The 23130-nt window shown below is 45.3% G+C and overlaps 1 protein-coding gene and 1 long non-coding RNA gene across 9 annotated transcripts in view; one reads left to right on the forward strand and one right to left on the reverse strand.

Moving 5' to 3' along the window:
* Positions 1-1183: 1183 nt before the first annotated feature.
* LOC139560388 (leucine-rich repeat neuronal protein 1-like) overlaps positions 1184-23130 on the reverse strand; it is a 40255-nt gene continuing 18308 nt past the window's right edge. For 5 of the 8 annotated variants that reach the window (XM_071377120.1, XM_071377101.1, XM_071377128.1 and 2 more), the window contains one exon: positions 1184-4390. In XM_071377120.1, coding sequence (XP_071233221.1) covers positions 1963-4101 — 2139 coding nt within the window. In that variant the 5' untranslated portion in view covers positions 4102-4390 and the 3' untranslated portion in view covers positions 1184-1962. Of the gene's footprint in view, positions 4391-10295; positions 10432-10547; positions 10616-11112; positions 11274-11390; positions 11519-11833; positions 12075-23130 lie in introns of those variants that run through there. The other 3 variants (XR_011671930.1, XR_011671932.1, XR_011671931.1) reach the window with 2 other exon arrangements.
* LOC139560411 (uncharacterized) lies at positions 17018-19530 on the forward strand. Its single transcript, XR_011671934.1, has 4 exons — positions 17018-17202; positions 18355-18431; positions 19011-19259; positions 19362-19530. It is a non-coding gene; the product is annotated as an uncharacterized lncRNA (long non-coding RNA).

Here is a 23130-nt window from a genome sequence, read left to right on the forward strand (position 1 = left end):
TATCAGTAGAGCAGAGTTATCAACAGACTCCTACTCATACCGTCCCAGATGGAACCATTCCAAAAAAATAAACATGTAAGAACTTTATATCTGCTGTTAAATATCATTTGTATTTATTGAATAATCTTCATTGTTGTTCTGAAAAATCACTCCTAGTCAAGTTTTCCATTTTAGGGATTTCTGAGGCCTTAAAACATCCCCAGTCGCACATTAGTTCTCATGGTCAATTCTTAGTGCCCACTAGAGCTGTCTTGTAACACCCACTAGAGGGCAGCACAGACTCAGAAGTCTATTTGATACGGTGTATGACAGATATTATCAAGAGCTGCACTGGTCTCTTTCATTTAGATCAGAGCAGTGTTGGCTATTCTTCTTGCACCGTCAAGTAATGACCCCTCGCTTAACACATTGCCTCCTCATCTACTGCTTGTATGAAACTCACAGAGCAATAAGACACCTATAAACAGACAGAAGGGGATTGATGCCACTAGTGCATAGTACACAGGACACAGGCCTACATCAACAACCCACCACATCTACAACCTCCTGCTACCCTCAATCTGATCATATCCATCTTCAGACCCTTCCTCACCTCCCCCTCACATCCTCTCTACAGGTAAACTACTATTCTCTCTGAGATCTCCCCTGGCATATTAATAGCTGTTTCTCTCTGCATGTTCATAATGTGGGCGTTGTGAGAGGAGTGATTTAGTCAGACCAGGAGGGAACAGTAGTGGAGTGAAGGTGGCATGTTGTATGATATTAGCCCAGTTCCTTCACTAGTGAAACACTGATTGATGATGTGTAATGGGGTAATATAGTGGAATAACATGTTTATTCTCTCTCACTCTGATATAGTGTGCACACATGCACTCACTCACGCACACACACGTAGAGCAGACTGAGGGGGGGGTTAAGCTGACTGTGCTCTCTGTACGGCTGATTAGACTCAGGGGAGTGGGCTCTGCTGCACAGTGTGAGTCTGAGCCGTGAGCTCCATGCTAAGATACTGCTAATATTCTGCTGAAGCACATTGGAGGTGAAGTGGAACCGTGTCCTCACGGAAAAATAACCAGAGCCAAGTGATCAGAGGTCAAACAGAGGTATAGTAACAGGTCATGGGCTGCACAATATAATTTCTACTGAGAAATTACTATAACAGTTGAAATAAATATGCAACAACTGATTGAGAGACATTTATATAAAACAAACAAACATGTTATTTATTTAAACTTCTTCCTCATATACAACATTTTGCATGTTAAAATCACAACAAAAGTTAGTGGTCAGCAACAGATTTGAGCAAATAAGAAATAAATAATTCACAGTAAATAAAAAAGCTTCTACTGTACCTAGTTATGTTATCAAACATTCACATTTCTAGCTTTACAGCACATTTATCAGCAAACTAATTCCAAAAAAGAGTTTAAAATGATAGTTGATACAACATTACCGTACAATCGCTAGAGTTATTCAGTAGACAGTATACGAAGTCTAATCCCCTTAGTCAGCTTTAATTGAAGTCCATACAAACTCCTTTACAACTCAGTGCACAACAGATCACCTGTTTTACAAAAAGAGAGAATGAGCAGTGCAATCCCTAACAACATTGCCAGAGGAACCTTTACCTCGACTAATAGTACCTGCTGCTGCATCAACAAGACAAAAAGCTGTCCTTCAAAAACGCATCACAGAAATTAAATGCAGCAACTAAGACAATCCGGAAGCTAGACACAGCTGCCATCTTGGACTAGTCCAAACGATAAAAGAGAAAAAGAGAGAGTCAAACAAAGGCGATACGCTATACTAATAAAAATCCTGTCCTTTATCACTCTGCCATGTGTTAGCAAAGCTGAAAAATACAAAAAAAAATGTTTTATGACTTTTATACGACTTTTGCACCAAAATGGCAAAAGTGTGTCTGTGTGTGCTGGTGGAGGGGTGGCCTGTGCCAGGCCCGCTTCACCACATGTAGTAGCTGCGTGTGGTGTCCACGGGGGAGGGCTTGCTCTCTGTACCGCCCTCCTTGTCCTTCTCACTGTCTGCCTCCCATAGGTTGATGAGGGGCGGGTAGAGCTCATTGAGGGGGATGGAGGAGGTCTTCTGCATGTACTTCTTCAGGGAGTGGTGGTAGTTCTTCCTCTTCCAGCGCCGGGCCACGTACACCCCCACAGTAGCCAGGCTGAGGAAGGCCAGCATGGTGGCCATGACGGCTAGCAGGGCGGCGCTAGGTCTCTGGTCCAACACGTCCAGGGTGAAGGTGACGCTGCGCGTGGTCACGTTGACGCACGACTTGTGGGTCTGCAGGTGAATGTTGGACACAGTGAGACACACCTCGTACTCGGTGGCCGGCTGCAGGTGGGTCAGGTTGTACTCGTGCACGTCGACGGGCACGCGTGCAGTGTAGGTGATGTGGGGGTTGTCAATCTTCATGGTGGCCGATGCCCACTTGAGGTTGGAGGTCATGACGTTGGAGTTGATCTTCCAGGAGACCAGAATGGAGTGGGACTCGGTCTGCTTGACATAGATCTTCATCACCTCGGCGCTGTCCACCAGGGTGCCATTGACGCGGATGGTGGTGACGCGTGTGTCGGCGCCCTCTGTGTTCTGGGCTACGCAGGTGTAGCGACCTGAGTCCTCCACCTGGACGTGGGACAGTCGCAGGGTGCCCTCACTGCTCAGGTGGTAACGCTCCGACACCGTGTCCACCGTTATCTTGCTCCCCATAGGAGACACCCAGTATATCTCTGGCTCAGGCTCAGCCATAGCCCTGCAGTCCAGGCTGACACTCATGCCCAGCTCAAGGCTCAGGTGGCTGGGGAAGGTGTCGTGGGAGATGAAGGGCAGGCACTGCTCTGGGGAGTCCTGCAGCTTCACCTCTCTGACTCGCTGGCCCCGGAGCTCGGGCGGCGAGGTACACAGCATAGCCAGGGGCTCCATGAAGCGCACGCTGGTCCTGTTGGAGCTCATCCACTGGATGACACAGTCGCAGCGCAGTGGGTTGCTGTGCAGGCTGATCTCGCGGAGGTTGGGCAGCGCCTCCACGGTGTGCTGGTAGACAGAGTTGAGGGCATTGTTGTTTAGCATCAGGCTCTCCAGGGAGGACACGTCCCTGAAGGCCGTCCGGTGCACGTAGGACAGCTTGGGGTTGTTAGTGGCCTCCAGCTTGGTCAGCTCAGGCAGGTTGTCCAGGGCGTAACGGTCGATGGATACCAGGTCAGCCATGTTGTTGATACCAAGCTCCTTCAGACGCAGCATGTTCCTGAAGTCTCCCTCATGGATCTTGTGCACTGGGTTCTTGTTCAGGTCCAGGAACTTCAGGTTGGGCACTTTCTGCAGGGCCATCTGGGGCACCCGGACCAGCTTGTTGTCGTAGAAGGATAGGCTCTCCAGGTTATCCAGGCCCACCAGAGCATTCCCAGGAATGTCAGTGAGGTCCATGCAGGCCAGGACCAGGCTCCTCAGGCTCCCCAGGGGCTTGAAGTTCATGTCCAGGATGCCAATGAGAGGGTTCTCTCCGATCATCAGGATCTCCAGGTTGGGCGTTGCCTCGAACCAGCGGTTGTCGATAACCCGGAGCCTGTTGGAGTTGAGGTGGAGGCGCAGCAGGCTATGCAGACCGGAGAACGCCCCAGGGGCGATGGTGCTGATCTGGTTGTGGTTGATGTAGAGCTCCTGTAGGTTGCTGAGGTCCTGCAGGCAGTGGTCAGGAAGCTGGCTAATCTGGTTCTCCTCCAGGTGAAGGGTGGTAAGCTGGTTCATGTTGGCCAGGCCCACAGCCTCCATTGTGCTGAAGTTGTTCTGGGACAGGTCCAGCTCCGTCAGGTTGAACAGGGCTTCTAGCTCCCCGCTGGTGTGGGCGATGGAGTTGCTCTGGAGCAGCAGCACCTGGGTGTCAGAAGACAGGTTGGAGGGGATGTGTGTCAGCCGCAGGTCGTTGCAGTCCACCGTGGCCGCCTCCCTGTAGGTGGACTGGGGGGTGAACCAGGGGCGCACCTCACACACACACAGCCGCGGGCACTCCCCGCCCCGCACCAGGGGCAAAAGCAGCCCCACACACAGCCATCCCAGCGGGGGCCAGAGGAGGGGGCTTGGAGCCATGTTGTCTGCTCTCTCTGTCTGGTCACACTGAACTTAGAGGAGAGGCAGGGTTCCTGAGGACAGACTGGAGGATAGGTGTGGGGTCATGGGCATCAGTGTCCTCCCTTTTCAGGCTTGTAGTGTTTTTTTTCTAGAGCTGCGGTCCATCCACAGTTAGTGTGAGAGTGCGAGCAGTCCGCGATGATTGCGAGTGTGTGTGCGTTTCAGAAGGGGGCCAGGGGATGTTCAGGGTTGTCCTCTTCCTCCACTCACGTGTTTTTCTCTCTTCTCACAATTCAGCTGAATAAGTCTGCAACACACAGCAACCAGGAGAGGTATTAGAAGTCTGCAACAATGGTGAATGCATTACATTGTTCCATTATCATCCCAGAAACAGATGGTGATTTAGATAAAGAATAGATATAGAGAGGGAGAGGGAAACTGCGAGATAGAGGGGGCGGAGAGGGATTGAGAGTTCCCGGTGAGAGATAAAAGCCATAAAACATATCAGACAGTGATTTGCATTTAATTTAACACAGCTGATACTGACAAGGCTTCCCAGCTAGCACATAACATTCTGAGAACCTCTTACATCTTGGTGAGAGCGCGGTTGTTCTATGGTTATTTTGCATACAATCTTCCCACAACTTTCTGGGAATGGTACAAGATAGTTGCTTGGCTTTGGAACATCCATTTAGGTACTTTTCAAAAAACTTTATTTTCTTGGAATTTCATTACTTTAACAGAACGTTTCTTAAAAGTTCAAACATGGTTACATTTAAAATAAATGTAGGTTATGTTCCAGGAACGTTCGCCAACTGGTTTGACATTGGGAATGTTCTAAAAAAAAAACATTAAGAAACAATGTTCTTCTGTGTGTAACGTCCTGACCAGAGTTATTATGTGTTTTGCTTGTTTAGTGTTGGTCAGGACGTGAGCTGGGTGGGAATTCTATGTTGTGTGTCTAGTTTGTCTGTTTCTATGTCCAGCCTAATATGGTTCTCAATCAGAGGCAGATGGTAATCGTTGTCCCTGATTGAGAATCATATATAGGAGGCTTGTTTTGTGTTGGGATTTTGTGGGTGTTTGTTTCCTGTCTCTGTGTTTGTTCTGCACCAGATAGGACTGTCTCGGTTTTCACGGTTTGTTATTTTGTTTGTTGTTTGTAGTGTTCACTTGTTGTTATATTAAACATGTTGAGCACTGGCTACGCTGCATTTTGGTCCTCTCTTTCACCCCAGGAAGAAAATCGTAACAGAAACACCCACCAAACCAGGACCAAGCAGCGTGGCAACGGGCAGCAGAGACAGACAGAGGAATGGACATGGGAAGAGGTCTTAAACGGCAAGGGTTGCTACACATGGGAGGAGATCCTGGCTGGAAAGGATCGCCTCCCATGGGAACAGCTGGAGGCAGCGAGGAGAGCAAAGGCAACCGGAGAGAGGAACCGGAGGTATGAGGGTACGCGACTAGCACGGAAGCCCGAGAGGCTCACCCAAAAATTTCTTGGGGGGGAGCTAAAGGGGAGGGTGGCGAAGCCGGGTTGGAAACCCGAGCCAACTCCCCGGGCTTACCGTGGAGTGAGAGGGCGTCGTACTGGTCAGACACCGTGTTATGCGGTGGAGCGCACGGTGTCCCCAGTATGCGTGCTTAGCCCAGTGCGGGCTATTCCACCTTGCCGCACTGGGAGGGCTAGGTTGGGCATCGAGCCGGGTGCCATGAAGCCGGCCCAACATATCTGGCCTCCAGTACGTCTCCTCGGGCCGGCGTGCATGGCACCAGCCTTACAGGTGGTGTCCCCGGTTCGCCTGCATAGCCCAGTGCGGGCTATTCCACCTCGCCGCACTGGCAGGGCTACGGGGACCATTCAACCTGGTAAGGTTGGGGAGGCTCGGTGCTCAAGAGCGCGTGTCCTCCTTCACGGTCCGGTATTTCCGGCGCCACCGCCCCAGCCCAGTACCACCAGTGCCTACACCACGCACCAGGCTTCCAGTGCGTCTCCAGAGCCCTGTTCCTCCTCCACGCACTCTCCCTGTTGTGCGTGTCTCCAGTCCAGTGCCTCCAGTTCCGGCACCACGCATCAAGCCTCCTGTGTGTCTCCAGAGCCCTGTACGCACTGTTCCTTCTCCCCGCACTCGCCCTGAGGTGCGTGCCCTCAGCCCGGTACATCCAGTTCCGGCACCACGCATCAGGCCTATAGTGCTCCTCGAGAGTCCAGTGTGCCCTGTTCCTGCTCCCCGCACTCGCCCTGAGGTGCGTGCCCTCAGCCCGGTACATCCAGTTCCGGCACCACGCATCAGGCCTATAGTGCGTCTCAGCCGGCCAGAGTCTGCCGTCTGCCCAGCGGCGCCTGAACTGCCCGTCTGCCCAGCGGCGCCTGAACTGCCCGTCTCCCCAGCGCCGTCTGAGCCATCCGTCTGTCCCGAGCCGTTAGAGCCGCCCGTCTGTCCCGAGCCGTCAGAGCCGTTAGTCAGTCAGGAGCCGCTAGAGCCATTCGTCAGTCAGGATCTGCCAGGGCCACCAACCAGACAGGATCTGCCAGGGCCACCAACCAGACAGGATCTGCCAGAGCCGCCAACCAGACAGGATCTGCCAGAGCCGCCAACCAGACAGGATCTGCCAGAGCCGCCAACCAGACAGGATCTGCCCTACAGTCATGAGCTGCCCTACAGTCATGAGCTGCCCTACAGTCATGAGCTGCCCTACAGTCATGAGCTGCCCTACAGTCATGAGCTGCCCTACAGTCATGAGCTGCCCTACAGTCATGAGCTGCCACTCTGTCCGGAGCTGCCACTCTGTCCGGAGCTGCCCCTCTGTCCGGAGCTGCCCCTCTGTCCTGAGCTACCTCTCTGTCCTGAGCTACCTCTCTGTCCTGAGCTACCTCCAAAATCATGTGGGGGCCTTGGGGAGGATTCTTAGGCCAAGGTCGTGGGCGAGGGTCGCCACTCAAAGGACGCTGAGGGGGACAAAGACAGTGGTGGAGTGGTGTCCTCGTCCACCGCCGGAGCCGCCACCGCGGACAGATGCCCACCCAGACCCTCCTCTTGAGTTGTAGGGGTGCGTTCGGAGTCCGCACCTCAGGAGGGGGGTACTGTAACGTCCTGACCAGAGTTATTATGTGTTTTGCTTGTTTAGTGTTGGTCAGGACGTGAGCTGGGTGGGAATTCTATGTTGTGTGTCTAGTTTGTCTGTTTCTATGTCCAGCCTAATATGGTTCTCAATCAGAGGCAGATGGTAATCGTTGTCCCTGATTGAGAATCATATATAGGAGGCTTGTTTTGTGTTGGGATTTTGTGGGTGTTTGTTTCCTGTCTCTGTGTTTGTTCTGCACCAGATAGGACTGTCTCGGTTTTCACGGTTTGTTATTTTGTTTGTTGTTTGTAGTGTTCACTTGTTGTTATATTAAACATGTTGAGCACTGGCTACGCTGCATTTTGGTCCTCTCTTTCACCCCAGGAAGAAAATCGTAACACTGGGAATTGTATTATTTCAGCATAACGTTTCCTCATGGTTCTATTTAAAGTCATGTTCTCAAATTTGACGTTAAGAAAATATTCCATAAAAACCACAAGAGAACTTCAGTTATGTTCTAAGAATGTTATTTAAAAACATATACCATTCTCAGCATCAACAAAACTCTTTCTATTATCTTTTTAAAGATGCACTATGCAAAAATTGCTCCACCATTTCCTGGTTGCTAAAATTCTAATAGTTCTCCTAATTTCAGTTTGTGACAAAACCAGCAAGTATAGTGTAGAGAATCCTTGTACCATCTAAACCACTGTGAAATATATTTTTCATAACCAAAAATGTAGCATTTTCAGCTGTTTGAAGCTGGTGTACAAAACCGAAAGAAAAAGATGCAAAAATTTAACATAAGCACGGCAAGCATATAAATAACACACACAGAACAGATTTGACTGTTAAAACAGTCATCACTAGCCGGCCTCCGCCCAGTACTCAACCTTACACGGAACCCAAACCGGCTGCGCACGTGCGTCTCTTGCATACATTTATTTTGTCCCCCTACACCAAATGCGATCACGACACGCAGGTTCAAATATCAAAACAAACTCTGAACCAATTACATTCATTTGGGAACAGGTCGAAAAGCATTAAACATGTATGGCAATTTAGCTAGTTAGCTTGCACTTGCTAGCTAATTTGTCCTATTTAGCTAGCTTGCTGTTGCTTAGCAAATTTGTCCTGGGATATAAACATTGATTTGTTATTTTACCTGAAATGCACAAGGTCCCCTACTCCGACAATTAATCCACACATAAAACGGTCAACCGAATCGTTTCTAGTCATCTCCTCCTCCCAGGCTTTTTCATCTTTGAACTTAAATGGTGATTGGCATCTAAACTTTCATAGTACACTGACCGGCAACACAGTTCGTTTTTCAATCACCCACGTAGGTATAACCAATGAGATGGCACGTGGGTACCTGCTTCTATAAACCAATGAGGAGATGGGAGAGGCAGGACTTGCAGCGTGATCTGCGTCAGAAATAGAAAGGAGTTCTATTTTAGCACTTGGCAACGCAGACGCTCGTTGACGCGCGCGAGCAGTGTGGGTGCAATAATTGAATAACATAGATTTCTACATTTATTTTGCAACGCTCGCGCACGCGACGCGGGCGTTGTGGTCAGCCTATTAGACTGCTGCCCTATGTACATAGTCATTGAACACTATGTATATACTCAAGGAACCCAACGTGTGCCAGGAAAACCTTCCCCACACCATTACACCACCGCCACCAGCCTGTACCGTTTACACCAGGCAGGATGGGGCCATGGACTCTTAAGCCAAATCCTGACACTGCCTACAGCATTACGAAACAGGAACCGGATTTCATCGGACCAGGCTTTGTTTTTCCACTCCTTAATTGTCCAGAGTTGGTGATCACGTGCCCACAGGATCAACTTCTTGTTTTTAGCTGATAGAAGAGGAACCCGTTGTGGTCGTCTGCTATAATAACCCATCCTTTACAAGGACCGACGAGTTGTGCATTGCGAGATGCCGTTCTGCATACCACTGTTATACAGAGCCGTTATTTGCCTGTTTGCGTCCCGTCTGTTAGCTTGCATGATTTTTGCCATTCTCCTTCGACCTCTCATCAACTAAATGTTTTCACCCTACCACTGACTGGATGTTTTGTGTTTGTCAAACCATTTTCGGTAAACCCTACACCCTATTGTGCGTGAAAAGCCACGGAGGCCGGCCATTTCTGAGGTACTGGAACCAGCGTGCCTGGCAGGCACCGACGATCATGCCACGCTCAAAGTCGCTTAGGTCACTTGTTTTGCCCAATCTAACATTCAATTGAACAGTAACTGAATGCCTTGATGCCTCTCTGCCTGCTTTATATAGCAAGCCACAGCCACGTGACTCACTGTCTGTAGGAGTGAACCATTTTCGTGAACTGGGTGGTGTACCTAATAAACTGTCCACTGAATGTATATTTATATTCCGGACTCTGGTCTGGAAGGTAATTTCCTGAAATTCTATCCATTTTGCCATGGGGTGTTGTACTGGGTATTTAAAGGGTAACTGCACCTGCTGATTTGGCCTCATTTCTTGGATTGCTTCTCAAGAAATGCTGGCGGCCATGACAGAAGCCAAATGTGAGTTGGCTTGGGGGTGTGGTTTGATGTCTGTGTTTCTTGGGGGTGTGTCCTTGCCATCACCAAGACACACCTATCTGTCAGACCTTTCCGGCAGCTGTTTCCCTCCACTCAATCATAACAAACAAACCTCCTGCAGGTTGACTTCAATAACTACAGGCAGAGATGTATGGTGAGGAAGCTTTGAATAGGTCAGTAGCCTACAGAGTAATATGAAAAGAATGCAATGGCTGAATTTATGTAGATATTCTAAACTAAGTGTTTTGCTAACTTTCAAATGTAGCAACAGGTCCGTGTTGAATAAACAACCACTTACATCATACCATAGAAGCAATGTTCTGCTAATATAACAATGCGCACCTTTCACCTTTCCTTGTCATGCCCAGCCGATACAGATACAGTGCCAATCAACATGTTGTCTGGTGGTAATGGGGCTACCTTGGCAAACATGTCAGAGTGGTCATACCTTCCAATGTTGTGTTCCGTATACAACAGGAGTTTCCTGATTTTGGTGCAGAATACACAGGGTTTCTCCCTCCCCATATTGACTGATACCATTAAATAATTAAAAAAGACAATACAAGTAAATGTTGTGACAAGTTAAACATTTATGCCGAGTGCCAGGTCTCTCGCCATTCAGAGCCATCAGTATCAAGCCCGTCTGTCAGCGTGGACTTCATCAAATCATCTTGCAAGTCTCCACATGCTGGCTCCATATGTGTTTCTGTGAACACATACACATATAGTCACTGTTATAATACCAATGGCAGTTAGGAGAGGTAATATCTAACATACAAACAGGTCATATGTTGAAGTTTGAACAGGTCAGATAAAACCTACCCAATTATGGTCCTCCCCATCAAACAACCAAGACTGGCATCTGCAAAAACATATACAGTCCTCTCCATCTGTAGAAATAGGCAGAGTTAATCATTGACACATGGAATGAAAAGTGTGTTACAAATACTGGACATTTCTGCTGTAATTGTCACGTTCCTGACCTGTTTTCTGTTAGTTTTGTATGTTTTGTTGGTCAGGACGTGAGTTTGGGTGGGCATTTCTATGTTTTGTGTTTCTATGTTTAGGTCTATTGTAATCAGCCTTATATGGTTCTCAATCAGAGACAGGTGTTTGACGTTGTCTTCTGATTGAGAACCATATATAGGTTAGCTGTTCACACTGTTTGTTTGTGGGTGGTTGTCTCCTGTGTCTGTGTTTGTTTTGCACCATACGGGACTGTTTCGTTCTTTTGTAGTAAGTACTTGTTCGTTCGTTCTGCGTGTGTTATGTAAGTTCGTCGTTCTAAGTCTGTCTATTTTCGTTTTGTTATTTTGTATTCATTTCAAGTATAGTTCGTTTTGTTCTTGTACAATAAAAGTCATTATGTCATTCCAACGCGCTGCACCTTGGTTCAATCCCTGCTCCTCCTCTTCGGATGAAGAGGAGGAGGAACGCCGTTACAGTAATGTTGTGGATGTGTTGAGCACCAGGTCTCTCTCCATTAAGAGACGTCAGTATCAAGCCTGTCATTTGGGCAGGACTCCAGTGCTGGCTCCATAGATGCATCTGTGAACACATACACAGTACAGTCCCTGTTCTACTACCAATGGCAGTTAGCATAGGTGGTATCTGACAAACAAAAATATACTATGTTGAAGTTTGAACAGGTCAGACTAAACCTACCTAATTCTGGTCTCCCCATCGACGACCATTGGTGAGCAGGTAAGAGGTGAGGCCTTTGCCAGAGTCCCAATGATGGTCGTCAGGCATGGGAGAGTAGATCATCAGCTCCTGGCCCCTCATCAAAGATACTGGTCGGTCACACACAAAACACACACACACACACACACAGAACATTGATTACATTATCAATGGTGGTTATGAATAGCCTGGTGGAACCAACCTGATTGCTGCATTCACCTTTCTATTTCACTTCAGATATCATAATATGTGAATTCAAATAGAATGGTGAACGCACCGATCAGGCTGGTTCCACCAGGCTAGGTTATGCTCTGGACACTACATGCATTTAAGAAGTAGAAAATAAGCAACAAATAATGTCAGTTTATATCAATTAGGTTTCATAATTGGGTTATAAAATGTATAAAAGTAATGAAGTGGGCTACCTTCTGTATTTGTACAAATGATGAGCTGGGGAAAGCCGTTGCCGCTGACAGGTGAAGGTTGCTTGCCGGATACTTGCCAACATGTGACTGACTGTTCCATTCATAGTGATGCTCACAGCAAGGGCATGTCTGCATGATGCTGATGAGGGCTCTCTTGCTGGTCTTCTCTATGATGCATGTTCGGCTGCAAACTGGACAACTGCAGCAGGCCATCTTATGAGGTGGTGTTGACTGGGAGGGCCTGTGACAGGGTGATATAATAGACAGTCAAGTGGTAAATTGCATTTTGTTCTAAAGAAAGGACCAAGCTTTTTGCTAATGCACTTCACAACCAAAACGACTACCAGTTGTATCTGCTTGGCTGGGGAATTAGCCTACTGTACTGAACAAAAATATAAACACAACATGCAACAATTTCAAAGATTTTACTGAGTTACAGTTCATTTAAGGAAATCAGTCAATTTAAATAAATAAATTAGGCCCTAATCTATGGATTTCACACATGACTGGGAATATAGATATGCATCTGTTGGTCACAGATACCTTAAAAAAAAGTAGGTGGGGTGGATCAGAAAACCAGTCAGTATCTGGTGTGATCACCATTTGCCTAATGCAACGCGACACATCTCCTTCGTATAGAGTTGATCAGGCTGTAAATTGTGGCCTGTGGAATGTTGTCACACTCCTCTTTAATGGCTGTACGAAGTTGCTGGATATTGACGAGAACTGGAACACGCTGTTGTATACGTCAATCCAGAACATCCCAAACACACTCAATGGGTGACATGTTTGGTAAATATGCAGGCCATGGAAGAACTGGGACATTTTCAGCTTCTAGGAATTGTGTACAGATCCTTGCGACATGGGGCTGTGCATTATCATGCTGAAACATGAGGTGATGGTGGTGGATGACTGGAACGACAATGGGCTTTGGGATCTCGTCACGGTATCTCTGTGCATTCAAATTGCCATCGATAAAATGCAATTGTGTTCCTTGTCCGTAGCTTATGCCTGCCCATACCATACCCCACCACCACCATGGGGCACTCTGTTCACGACGTTGACATCAGAAAACCGCTCGTCCACACGATGCCATACACGTTGTCTGCCATCTGGCCGGTACAGTTGTAACCGAGATTAATCCGAGAAGAGCACACTTCTCCAGCGTGCCAGTGACCATAGAAGATGAGCATTGGCCCACTGAAGTCAACCCCACAGTTTCATCAGCTGTCTGAGTGGCTGGTCTCAGACGATCCCGCAGCTGAAGAATCCGGATGTGGAGGTCCTGGGCTCGGGTGGTTATACGTGAGCTGCGGTTATTAGGCTGGTTGGACGCACTGCCAAATTCTCTAAAACAACGTTGGAGGCGTATGGTAGAGAAATGAACATTCAATTCTCCGGCAACAGCTCTGGTGGACATTCCTGCTGTCAGCATGCAAATTGCATGCTCCCTCAAATCTTGAGACATCTGTGGCATTGTGTTGTGTGACAAAACTGCACATTTTAGAGTGGCCTTTTATTGTCCTCAGCATAAGGTGCAACATGCTGTTTAATCTGCTTCTTGATATGCCTGTCAGGGATGTAAACAAGTGTATGCACAAATTTGAGAGAATTAAGCTTTTTGTGCATATGGAACATTTCTGGGATCTTTTATTTCAGCTCATGAAACAACACTTTACATGTTGCGTTCATATTTTTTGTTCAGTGTAGTTTATCAAGCCGGGTATTTTTTAATACAACTTTCCATGTAACACACATTACCTGTTGTTGTTGATGAAGCCGTCTGTGTCGTCAGGGAAGTAACTCGGGTCACTATTTGAGGTCTCATGATGGCGTGTCCAGGCGGAATTTTAACGTCTGTTCTCAGGAGGTTTAAAAAACTTTCCGTTTTACCGGTCAGGAAATATATGGCTTCATTCCCACACCATAGGAAACCAAAAACATAAGTTCCCACAACTTCCAAGGAACCAAATGTGCTAGCTGGGTTTTAACCTAAATAACAGCATGAATAACAAATTCATATCTGCTAAATAGGCTACTGACAGCGCAACATTTCTGTGAAACTGAGAGTAATATATTTAGTTTGCTGCTGACAAAGTGAAAATAAACAGTCACACCGGTATGTTAGAATACATTTATGAGCAAGTCAAATACATGCACATCAGGTTTTGTGCAGACCTGGTTTCAAATACTATTTGAAATCATTTTGAATATTTTAGCTGTGTTTGATTGACCTTGCCTGTTTCAATGGAAACAATAGACAAGTCCCAAAAGTAAAAATCCCACCCAAACAGCAAATGTTTAAAATATTTGAAAGATTTCAAATAGTATTTGAGCCCAGGTCTGGTTCTATGTTTGGACTGAAATACCTGACATTCTGTATAGTTTCTCAGCAGAGGGTTAGACTGGAGATATCACCCAGCCTACACATCACCAGCCTGCAGTCTTCTTGGGGACTAATTTGATATGCCTAACAGGGTCGAATACATCTGTGAAATTATTATTGTTGCTGTGCTATTGTGCAGAGGTTAGTTTCTGTCTTTTAATGAGCTTTTACTCAGCCAAAAACAGGTGAAAAAAGCAAACACTTAGTTTTCAAGTTAATCAGTCAGAATGTCAATCAACCTGACTGCTCTGGCCTGTTGGTGGCAGGTTACCTCTGATGAACAAAAGCTAGAAAAAATGAAAGTGAGTCAGAGATTTCAGTAAAGTAATTAATCATATCGGTGTCCTCCTAATTCTCCTCCTTTTTATATCAAATAAGGAGCATACTACATACATTAACTGTGACATGTACTAGTCCTGCTGTTTTAACAGCTGGGTGAGTGAAGGGTGAAAGAACACGAGTATGTTATAAATCATACTACACATCCAACAATAAGCCTATAAAATCTGAGTTCACATTGTATTGAATTTGTAATAAATACACATTGTGTGCATATGGCTCACTATATTTGTGTACAGAAGACCTGTCTTGTTGTTCAGAAAATGTATAAGATTATGGTCCAGAATTGTAATGCATATCAATGTATCCAGTGCCTTCAGAAAGTATTCACACCCCTTGACTTTTTACACATTTGTTGTGTTACAGCCTGAATGTAAAATTGATTACATTTAGATTTTTTTATCACTTGCCTACACACAATATCCCATAATGTCAAAGTGTAACTATGTTTTTCGAAATTTTTACAAATTAATAAAAAATGAAAGGCTGGAATGTCTTGAGTCAATAAGTATTGATTTTGTTATGGCAAGCCTAAATATGTTCAGGAGTAAAAATGTGCTTAGCAAGTAACATAATAAGTTGCATCGACTATTTTTTAACATGATATTTGAAGGACTCTCACATCTCTGTACCCCACACATACAATTATCTGTAAGGTCCCTTTGCCGAGCAGTGAATTTCAAACACAGATTCAACCACAAAGACCAGTAAGGTTTTCCAATGCCTCGCAAAGACGGGCACCTATTGGTAGATGGGCAAAAAAAAGCAGACATTGAATATCCCTTTGTGCATGGGGAAGTTATTAATTACACTTTGAATGGTGTATCAATACACCCAGTCACTACAAAGATACAGGCATCCTTCCTAACTCAGTTGTTGGAGAGGAAGAAATCGCTCAGGGATTTCACCATGAGGCCAATGGTGACTTTAAAACAGTTTCAGAGTTTGATGGCTGTGATAGGAGTAACTACAACAACATTGTAGTTATGCCACAATACTAACCTAGTAGACCGAGTAAAAAGAAGGAAGCCTGTACAGAATACAAATACTCCAAAACATGCATCCTGTTTGCAACAAGTCACTAAAGTAACACTGCAAAACATGTGGCAATGCAATTCACTTTTTGTCCTGAATACAAAGTGTTATGTTTGGGGCACTCTCCACAAAGTACCACTCTCCATATTTTCAAAAATAGTGGTGGCTGCATCACGTTATGGGTATGCTTGTAATCGTTAAGGACTGGGGAGTTTTTCAGGATAAAAAATAAATGTAAAGGAGCTAAGTACAGGCAAAATCCTGCTTTCCACCAGACACTAGGAGATGAATTCATCTTTCAGCAGGACAATAACCTAAAATACAAGGCCAAATCTATACTGGAGTTGCTTACCAAGAAGATACTGCATGTTCCTGAGTGGCTGAGTTACAGTTTTGACTTAAATATCATAGAAAATCTATGGCTGTCACGACTTCCACCGAAGGTGGCTCCTCTCCCTGTTCGGGCGGTGCTCGGCGGTCGTCGTCGCCGGCCTACTAGCTGACACCGATCCATTTTTCCTTTTCGTTTGTGTCTGTCTGTTTTTGTTATCACCTGTGTCTGATTAGTTAATTTCGGTGGGTTTATTAACCTCCGCTGCCTGCTAGTCTTTGTGCAGGATTATTTTGCTGTGTTAGCTCTGTTAGGGGTGCGTGTTTGCGCCACAGGTTTTTTTTCCCTCACAGTCATTGTACCGTTGGTACTGTATTAGGAGTAGAGGTTTCTCCTCTGTGTGTTTCGTGATTTTCCCCACCTGTTGTTGTTGTGTTGGGACTTATAATAAACGACTGTGCCAACTGGAATTCCTTGCTCTCCTGCTCCTGACTCCTGCACCTACCTCTTCTTAGGAGGCACCTAACAATGGCAAGACCTGTAAATGGTTGTCTAGCAATGATGGACAACCAATTTGACAGAGCTTAAACAATTTTGAAAACATTATGGCGAATGTTGCACATTCCAGGTGTGGAAAGCTCTTAGAGACTTACCCAGAAAGACTCACAGCTGTAATTGCTGCCAAAGGTGATTCTACAAAGTATTGACTCAGGGGTGTGGGGATATTTCTGTATTGTAATTTTTTTTTAATTGCTAAAATGTTTTGTTTTCATTTTGTCATTATTAGGTATTGTGTGTAGGTGGTTGAGAAAAAAATCGGATTAATCCATTTTGAATTCAAGTTGTAACATAACAAGATGTGCAATAAGTCAAGGGGTATGAATACTTTCTGAAGGCACTGAATGTATATTAGTAGATTAGAGAGTGGTAGCCTAAATGTATGATGCATATTTGATATGTATATTTGTTCCTATCAGAGGTGTATTGTGGATATGACCTCGGCCACTCTGATGAACAGTATTCTGTGTCTGTCTCTTCAGAGATTACCTGCATGTTACTCTCTCCCAGGGGAATATCTGCCTATGCTACCGGGCCGGCACAGTGACAGAGGAAGATCCTTTTGGTGTGGCAGCAGCAGCCTGTGCTCGTTGATCTGACTGTGGGCACATTACTTACACAACCAGGGCGGGTAGAGAGAGGAAAAATGCTTGGCTCGACATCGTTTTAAAGGGAGACTCGATTTTCGAGACATGTCTCTGGAAAGCACCGGCAACACAGGTGGGTAGAAATCAATTAGAGGCCTGAAACCTCTAGGCTGTGACTTTGCCAGCACCGGGCTGGGCCCAGGGTGGTGGGATGGATGTGGGTGGACGGGCAGGGCTGAGGCCAGCGTGTTGGTACTGGCAGGGCTGGTTTGACAGGTCTAGCCCCAGAGGACAGGAAGCATTCAGGAGCCCTTCACCGCCACCGTGCTAGCGCCTCACATCTATTTCAGATGAGCCACTGGCACTGCTGCGGCCTCCCCTTTCCCCAACACATTTATGAGGCCCAATTATGGAAATGAAACACAGCAGTTTATTCTTCCTCTCCATTTAAACAGTCAATATGGGATCGTAAGGCCTGTCAAGGGGGAAATATGTTTTTCCTATATCAGTTTGGTGCTGTCAGTGATAAGGGTATTTCCACTGTAGTGGTGAAATCCTCTGTGCTGCTGTGAGATTAGTGTTCTCAGCAGGTGACAGGTCAATGTAGGTATGATGGGGGTATGATGGGGATGAACTACCATGTACAGTATGATCTGCACATGATCTATGACTATGCCTCTTCTCTGTCTGCCCTGCCTGGGGATATTCAAATCAGTGACAGTGGAAAATAACACTGCATTATCATAAACAGATATGACAGTGATGAGCACAGAGCAGGCCCTAGTAACTCCTATCCATTTGAGCATATCAGAATTTTTCTCACAAATGAAACCAAATCCATCTCTATCCAGGCTAATTTATTTTCAATACTGGGGGAAAAGGATGATTAAATCCCAGCCTTTTAGGCAAGGTGAAACACTTTGTATCTGTTCAGGCAGGATTCAAGTGGGTGTGCATGTGTGAAGATATTACAGCTGAGGACGGCAATATATCTCTTCAACCTGGAGGAATAATCAGTCTTCCATAACTCTCCTGGTCCTGTGTTCTCTGGGTCCTGCAAGCCCCTACACTGAGAATAAACCCCAGTGTTCCTCAGCCTCCAGTCTAAGTCAGATACTCATAAAATAACACATTAATCCTCAAAAACACACTCCGCACAGTCTGAAATGGTGTGTCTGTGTGTTTACACATCAAAACCATGTCTCTGAGTTTCAATATTAACATAGAACAGGTTTTGTTTGATTTCTCTCTTTTCTTTCATGTGTGATTTCTCATCTACATTCAGCGCAAATCTGGCAGAAACACAGAGCACAAGGATGTGTGACTGACAGGAACTCACAGCTTTGATTCAGCATATTGCAGGTGTGGTATTTATACTGACTAAAAAAAATTTAGTAATACAAAAAATATAACAGAATGTCAGTCCCAGTGTTTCATGTCTGCATATTTTAACAATGATCACAACATGGAATCTACATATCCATAACCAAACGCCTGATCAAAGGCCTATCTGCCAGTACAAATTCTCAATTCGTAGTTCTAGTCAGTGTGGGAGAAACAAGGTTCAGTACTGTATACTGGATACAATATACGATGTGAAGTCCATTAGAGTATCCATTATCTGGTGAGTATCCTATTTTTATGGCTGTTACCGTGAGAAACTCCCATACCTCTTAGATACTGTTCCAATAGCCATGATGATCCATATCATTATTCAAGTAAAATGCCCCGGGCATACAGAGAGCCATCTCAGTGATTCATATACTGTGACTGAACTGGAACATCGGGGCTTTATATCCTTTATATCCAGGCTCAGGGCCTGGGAATGGACAATATAGAGATCTGAAAGTCATCTCTCCCCCTCTATCCATCCATCAACCTATCTAACCATCTATTCATCTACCTATCTACCTACCCATCTATCTATCTATGCACCTACAGTTGAAGTCCGAAGTGTCACGAATCCCGCTTCCTGAGTCTGTTTTTGCCTGTGTTCTGTCCTGGAGTGTTTTTCCGGTGTCCTGGAACGCACCCTGTCTGGTTGCCGGGCGACGTAGCTAGTTGGGAGATCTCTGATTTCCCGCACCTGTATCCCATCAGCTATCTGCACACCTGGTCCTGATCATCACCCCTCCACTTCATAAGCTCTGACCTGACATCCATTCCCTGCCGGATCGTTAGCCATGAACAGTATGTTGTGCCAGCGTATCAGCCTCCAGTTTGATAGAGTTTGTTTTGTTGTTTTGTACGTCTTGCTTGCCTTGAACTTACCTCCGTTTTTTCTGTCTACAGTCATTCACCCGGAACACTCATCCCATCCCTACCTGGTCGTCGGTGACTTCAGTTACTTCCTTGGATCTGCTTACTCAATTCCATCAACTCACCTCCGCTGCCCGCTCCGCTACTTGGATTTTTCTATCACTACATTTACACTTGTAAATAAATACTCACCTTCGTCTTACTCTCCTTGTCCTGGTCTGCTTCTGGGTTCTACTTTAGAGAATCGTGACACGAAGTTTACATACACTTAGGCTGGAGTCATTAAAAAAACTTGTTTTTCAACCACTCCACAAATTTCTTGTTAACAAACTATAGTTTTGGCAAGTTGGTTAGGACATCTACTTTGTGCATGACACAAGTCATTTTTCAAACAATTGCTTACAGACAGATTATTATACTGTATCACAATTCCAGTGGGCCAGATGTTTACATACACTAAGTTGACTGTGCCTTTAAACAGCTTTGAAAATTCCAGAAAATTATGTCATGGCTTTAGAAGCTTCTGATAGGCTAATTGACATCATTTGAGTCAATTGGAGGTGTACCTGTGGATGTATTTCAAGGCCTACCTTCAAATTCAATGCCTCTTTGCTTGACATCATAGGAAAATCAAAAGAAATCAGCCAAGACCTCAGAATTTTTATTTGTAGACCTCCACAAGTCTGGTTCAACCTTGGGAGCAATTTCCAAATGCCTGAAGGTACCACGTTCATCTGTACAAACAATAGTACCCAAGTATAAAAACCATGGGACCACGTAGCTGTCATACTGCTCAGGAAGGAGACGCGTTCTGTCTCCTAGAGATGAACGTACTTTGGTGCGAAGAGTGCAAATCAATCCCAGAACAAGCAAAGGACTTTGTGAAGATGCTGGAGGAAACAGCTACAAAAGTATCTATATCCACAGTAAAACGAGTCCTATATCGACACTGCTCGAAAAGCCAGACTACGGTTTGCAACTGCATATTGGGGACAAAGATTGTACTTTTTGGAGAAATGTCCTCTCGTCTGATGAAACAAAAATAGAACTGTTTGGCTATAATGACCATCGTTATGTTTGGAGGAAAAAGGGGGAGGGTTGCAAGCCGAAGAACACCATCCCAACCGTGAAGCACGGGGGTGGCAGCATCATGTTGTGGGGGTGCTTTGCTGCAGAAGGGACTAGTGCACTTCACAAAATAGATGGCATCATGAGGGAGGAAAATTATGTGGATATATTGAAGCAACATCTCAAGACATCAGTCAGGAAGTTAAAGCTTGGTCACAAATGGGTCTACCAAATGGACAATGACCCCAAGCATACTTCCAAAGTTGTGGGAAAATGGCTTAAGGACAACAAAATCAGGGTATTGGAGTGGCGATCAGAAAGCCCTGACCTCAATCGTATAGAAAATTTGTGGGCAGAACTGAAAAAGTGTGTGCAAGCAAGGAGGCCTACAAACCTGACTCAGTTACACCAGCTCTGTCAGGAGGAATGGGCCAAAAGTCACCCAACATATTGTGGGAAGCTTGTGGAAGGCTACCCAAAACGTTTGACCCAAGTTAAACAATTTAAAGGCAATGCTACCAAATAGTAATTGAGTGTATGTTAACTTCTGGCCCATTGGGAATGTGATGAAAGAAATAAAAGCTGACATAAATCATTCTCTCTACTATTGTTCTGACATTTCACATTCTTAAAATAAAGTGGAGATCCTAACTGACCTAAAACAGGGAAATTTTACTCGGATTAAATGTCAGGAATTGTGAAAAACTGAGTTTAAATGTATTTGGCTAAGGTGTATGTAAACTTCCGACTTCAACTGTATCTATCGGTCTGTCCATACACTGCATCTTTTATATCCGGCCATCTATCAGGCAATCTACTTTTTTGTCTCTCTTTTTTTGTCTCTCTCTCCCCTCATCTCTCTTCCTCGCTCCTTCCCTCTCTCTTCGCTTAAATTGGAGGAGACAGGCGAGGTAATCGCTGTTTTCACGCTGAGGCCATAAAACTCAGACACCTGGCACCAGGCTCCTGGAGGGCTGGCACCTCTGTGGGGGGGTTGTATCCGGTCTGACCGAACGCTACCACAGTGTGTGTGTTCATGCGTGTGCGTGTGTGTGGGGGGGGGGATTGATAATGACAGGTCACCTCTAGGGCTGTTTCGGTGACCGTTTTGCCGCCACACCGGCAGTCATGAGTCATGACCGCAGTCAAATTCCATGTGACCGTTTAGTCACGGTAACTGGTAACTGGGCTTCTCCAAGCTCTGATGCTGCTGATGGTCATTCGTAGCCTACCAAACTTGCTAACTGCCTGGTACTCGGCACTCTATTGTCCCTCGAATCACTCTGACATCAATGCAAATGTTTTCGAAAATCTAATCAAACACTTGAGCTCATCAAACAGCCCATGAGCTCATGTTGTGCCATATTTCTATTTAAATTTTTTGGGCTTATTTTTGTTGTTGTTACTTTTACCCCTTTTTCTCCCCAATTTCATGATATCCAATTGGTAGCTACAGTCTTGTCTCATCGCTGCAACTCCCATACGGACTCGGGAGAGGCGAAGGTCGAGAGCCGTGCGTCCTCCGAAACACAACCCAACCAAGCCACACTGCTTCTTGACACAATGCCCACTTAACCCGGAAGCCAGCCGCACCAATGCGTCAGAGGAAACACCATGCACCTAGCAAACCGTGTCAGCGTGCACTGCGCCCTATTTCTATAGTCTATGCAATTGCTTGAGAAAACAGAGTTTTGATGGCCTCTATTAAAAAAGAAGGCTCCAATCAGCTTTCTATAGGCTAGGCCTACTATATTTATTTATCAACTTTCTTAACATGAATCACATTGCTTTGCCTTACAACAGGAGACTTGCCTACCTGGCTGGCATGAAAATGAACAATGGGAAAAGTATCCTCCATTCACAATTTAGGTGCATAGATGACATGTATTTTTTTTACCCATGCCCCTGTTACCGAGACAGGTGACTGATAATGTTCCATTCTAAATTAAAACTAATTTCACACATATATTATTTAGTATATGTAAAGACAACATTAAATTAAGAATAGTCTGCTGGGTGCCAATATTAGCCTATCAGTTGTGACTGATGTATTATCACTTGTGAATGACGCCCAGCATGTGCAGTAAGACAAGAAACAGTGCATTACTTTTTTTGCGATTTTTTCAAATCAGTCACACACCTCATGTAGCTTAGTCCATAGGCCAATATGTTTTGATAAGGTTTGTATCACAACTAAAGTGGCCAAAGAACTTCCGCTTTACAACCGTTGTAGAGCCTAACTGGCAATCATAGGCGGCGCGTGAGTTTCAAGTTTGGGGAAGATCATTTTCACCATAAAAATGCACCTTTATAATAAAGCATTACATGTATAATCGCATTTGCGGTCACTTTTGAGAACAGTGTTTTCCCGATAATTGATTGCATTTGGGAACGTTCACGCTTATAGCCTACTGTTGTGTGCACATTGCTGCACGTATAATGTGAACAAATAGCCTAATAGTTTATCAACATTTTAAGCTAAACGTTCTGATCTGTTGCATCAGCCTCATTGCTTTTAAAAGTTTTTTTGATGCGAGTGGTTGTATTCATTTGGGATATATACAGTTGAAGTCGGAAGTTTACATACACCTTAGCCAAACTCAGTTTTTCACAATTCCTGACATTTAATCCTAGTAAACATTCCCTGTCTTAGGTCAGTTAGGAAAACCACTTTATTTTAAGAATGTGAAATAGCAGAATAATAGCAGAGAAAATGATTTATTTCAGCTTTAAT

The sequence above is a fragment of the Salvelinus alpinus genome, chromosome 2 (genome assembly GCF_045679555.1).
Source record: "Salvelinus alpinus chromosome 2, SLU_Salpinus.1, whole genome shotgun sequence".
NCBI lineage: Eukaryota > Metazoa > Chordata > Actinopteri > Salmoniformes > Salmonidae > Salvelinus > Salvelinus alpinus.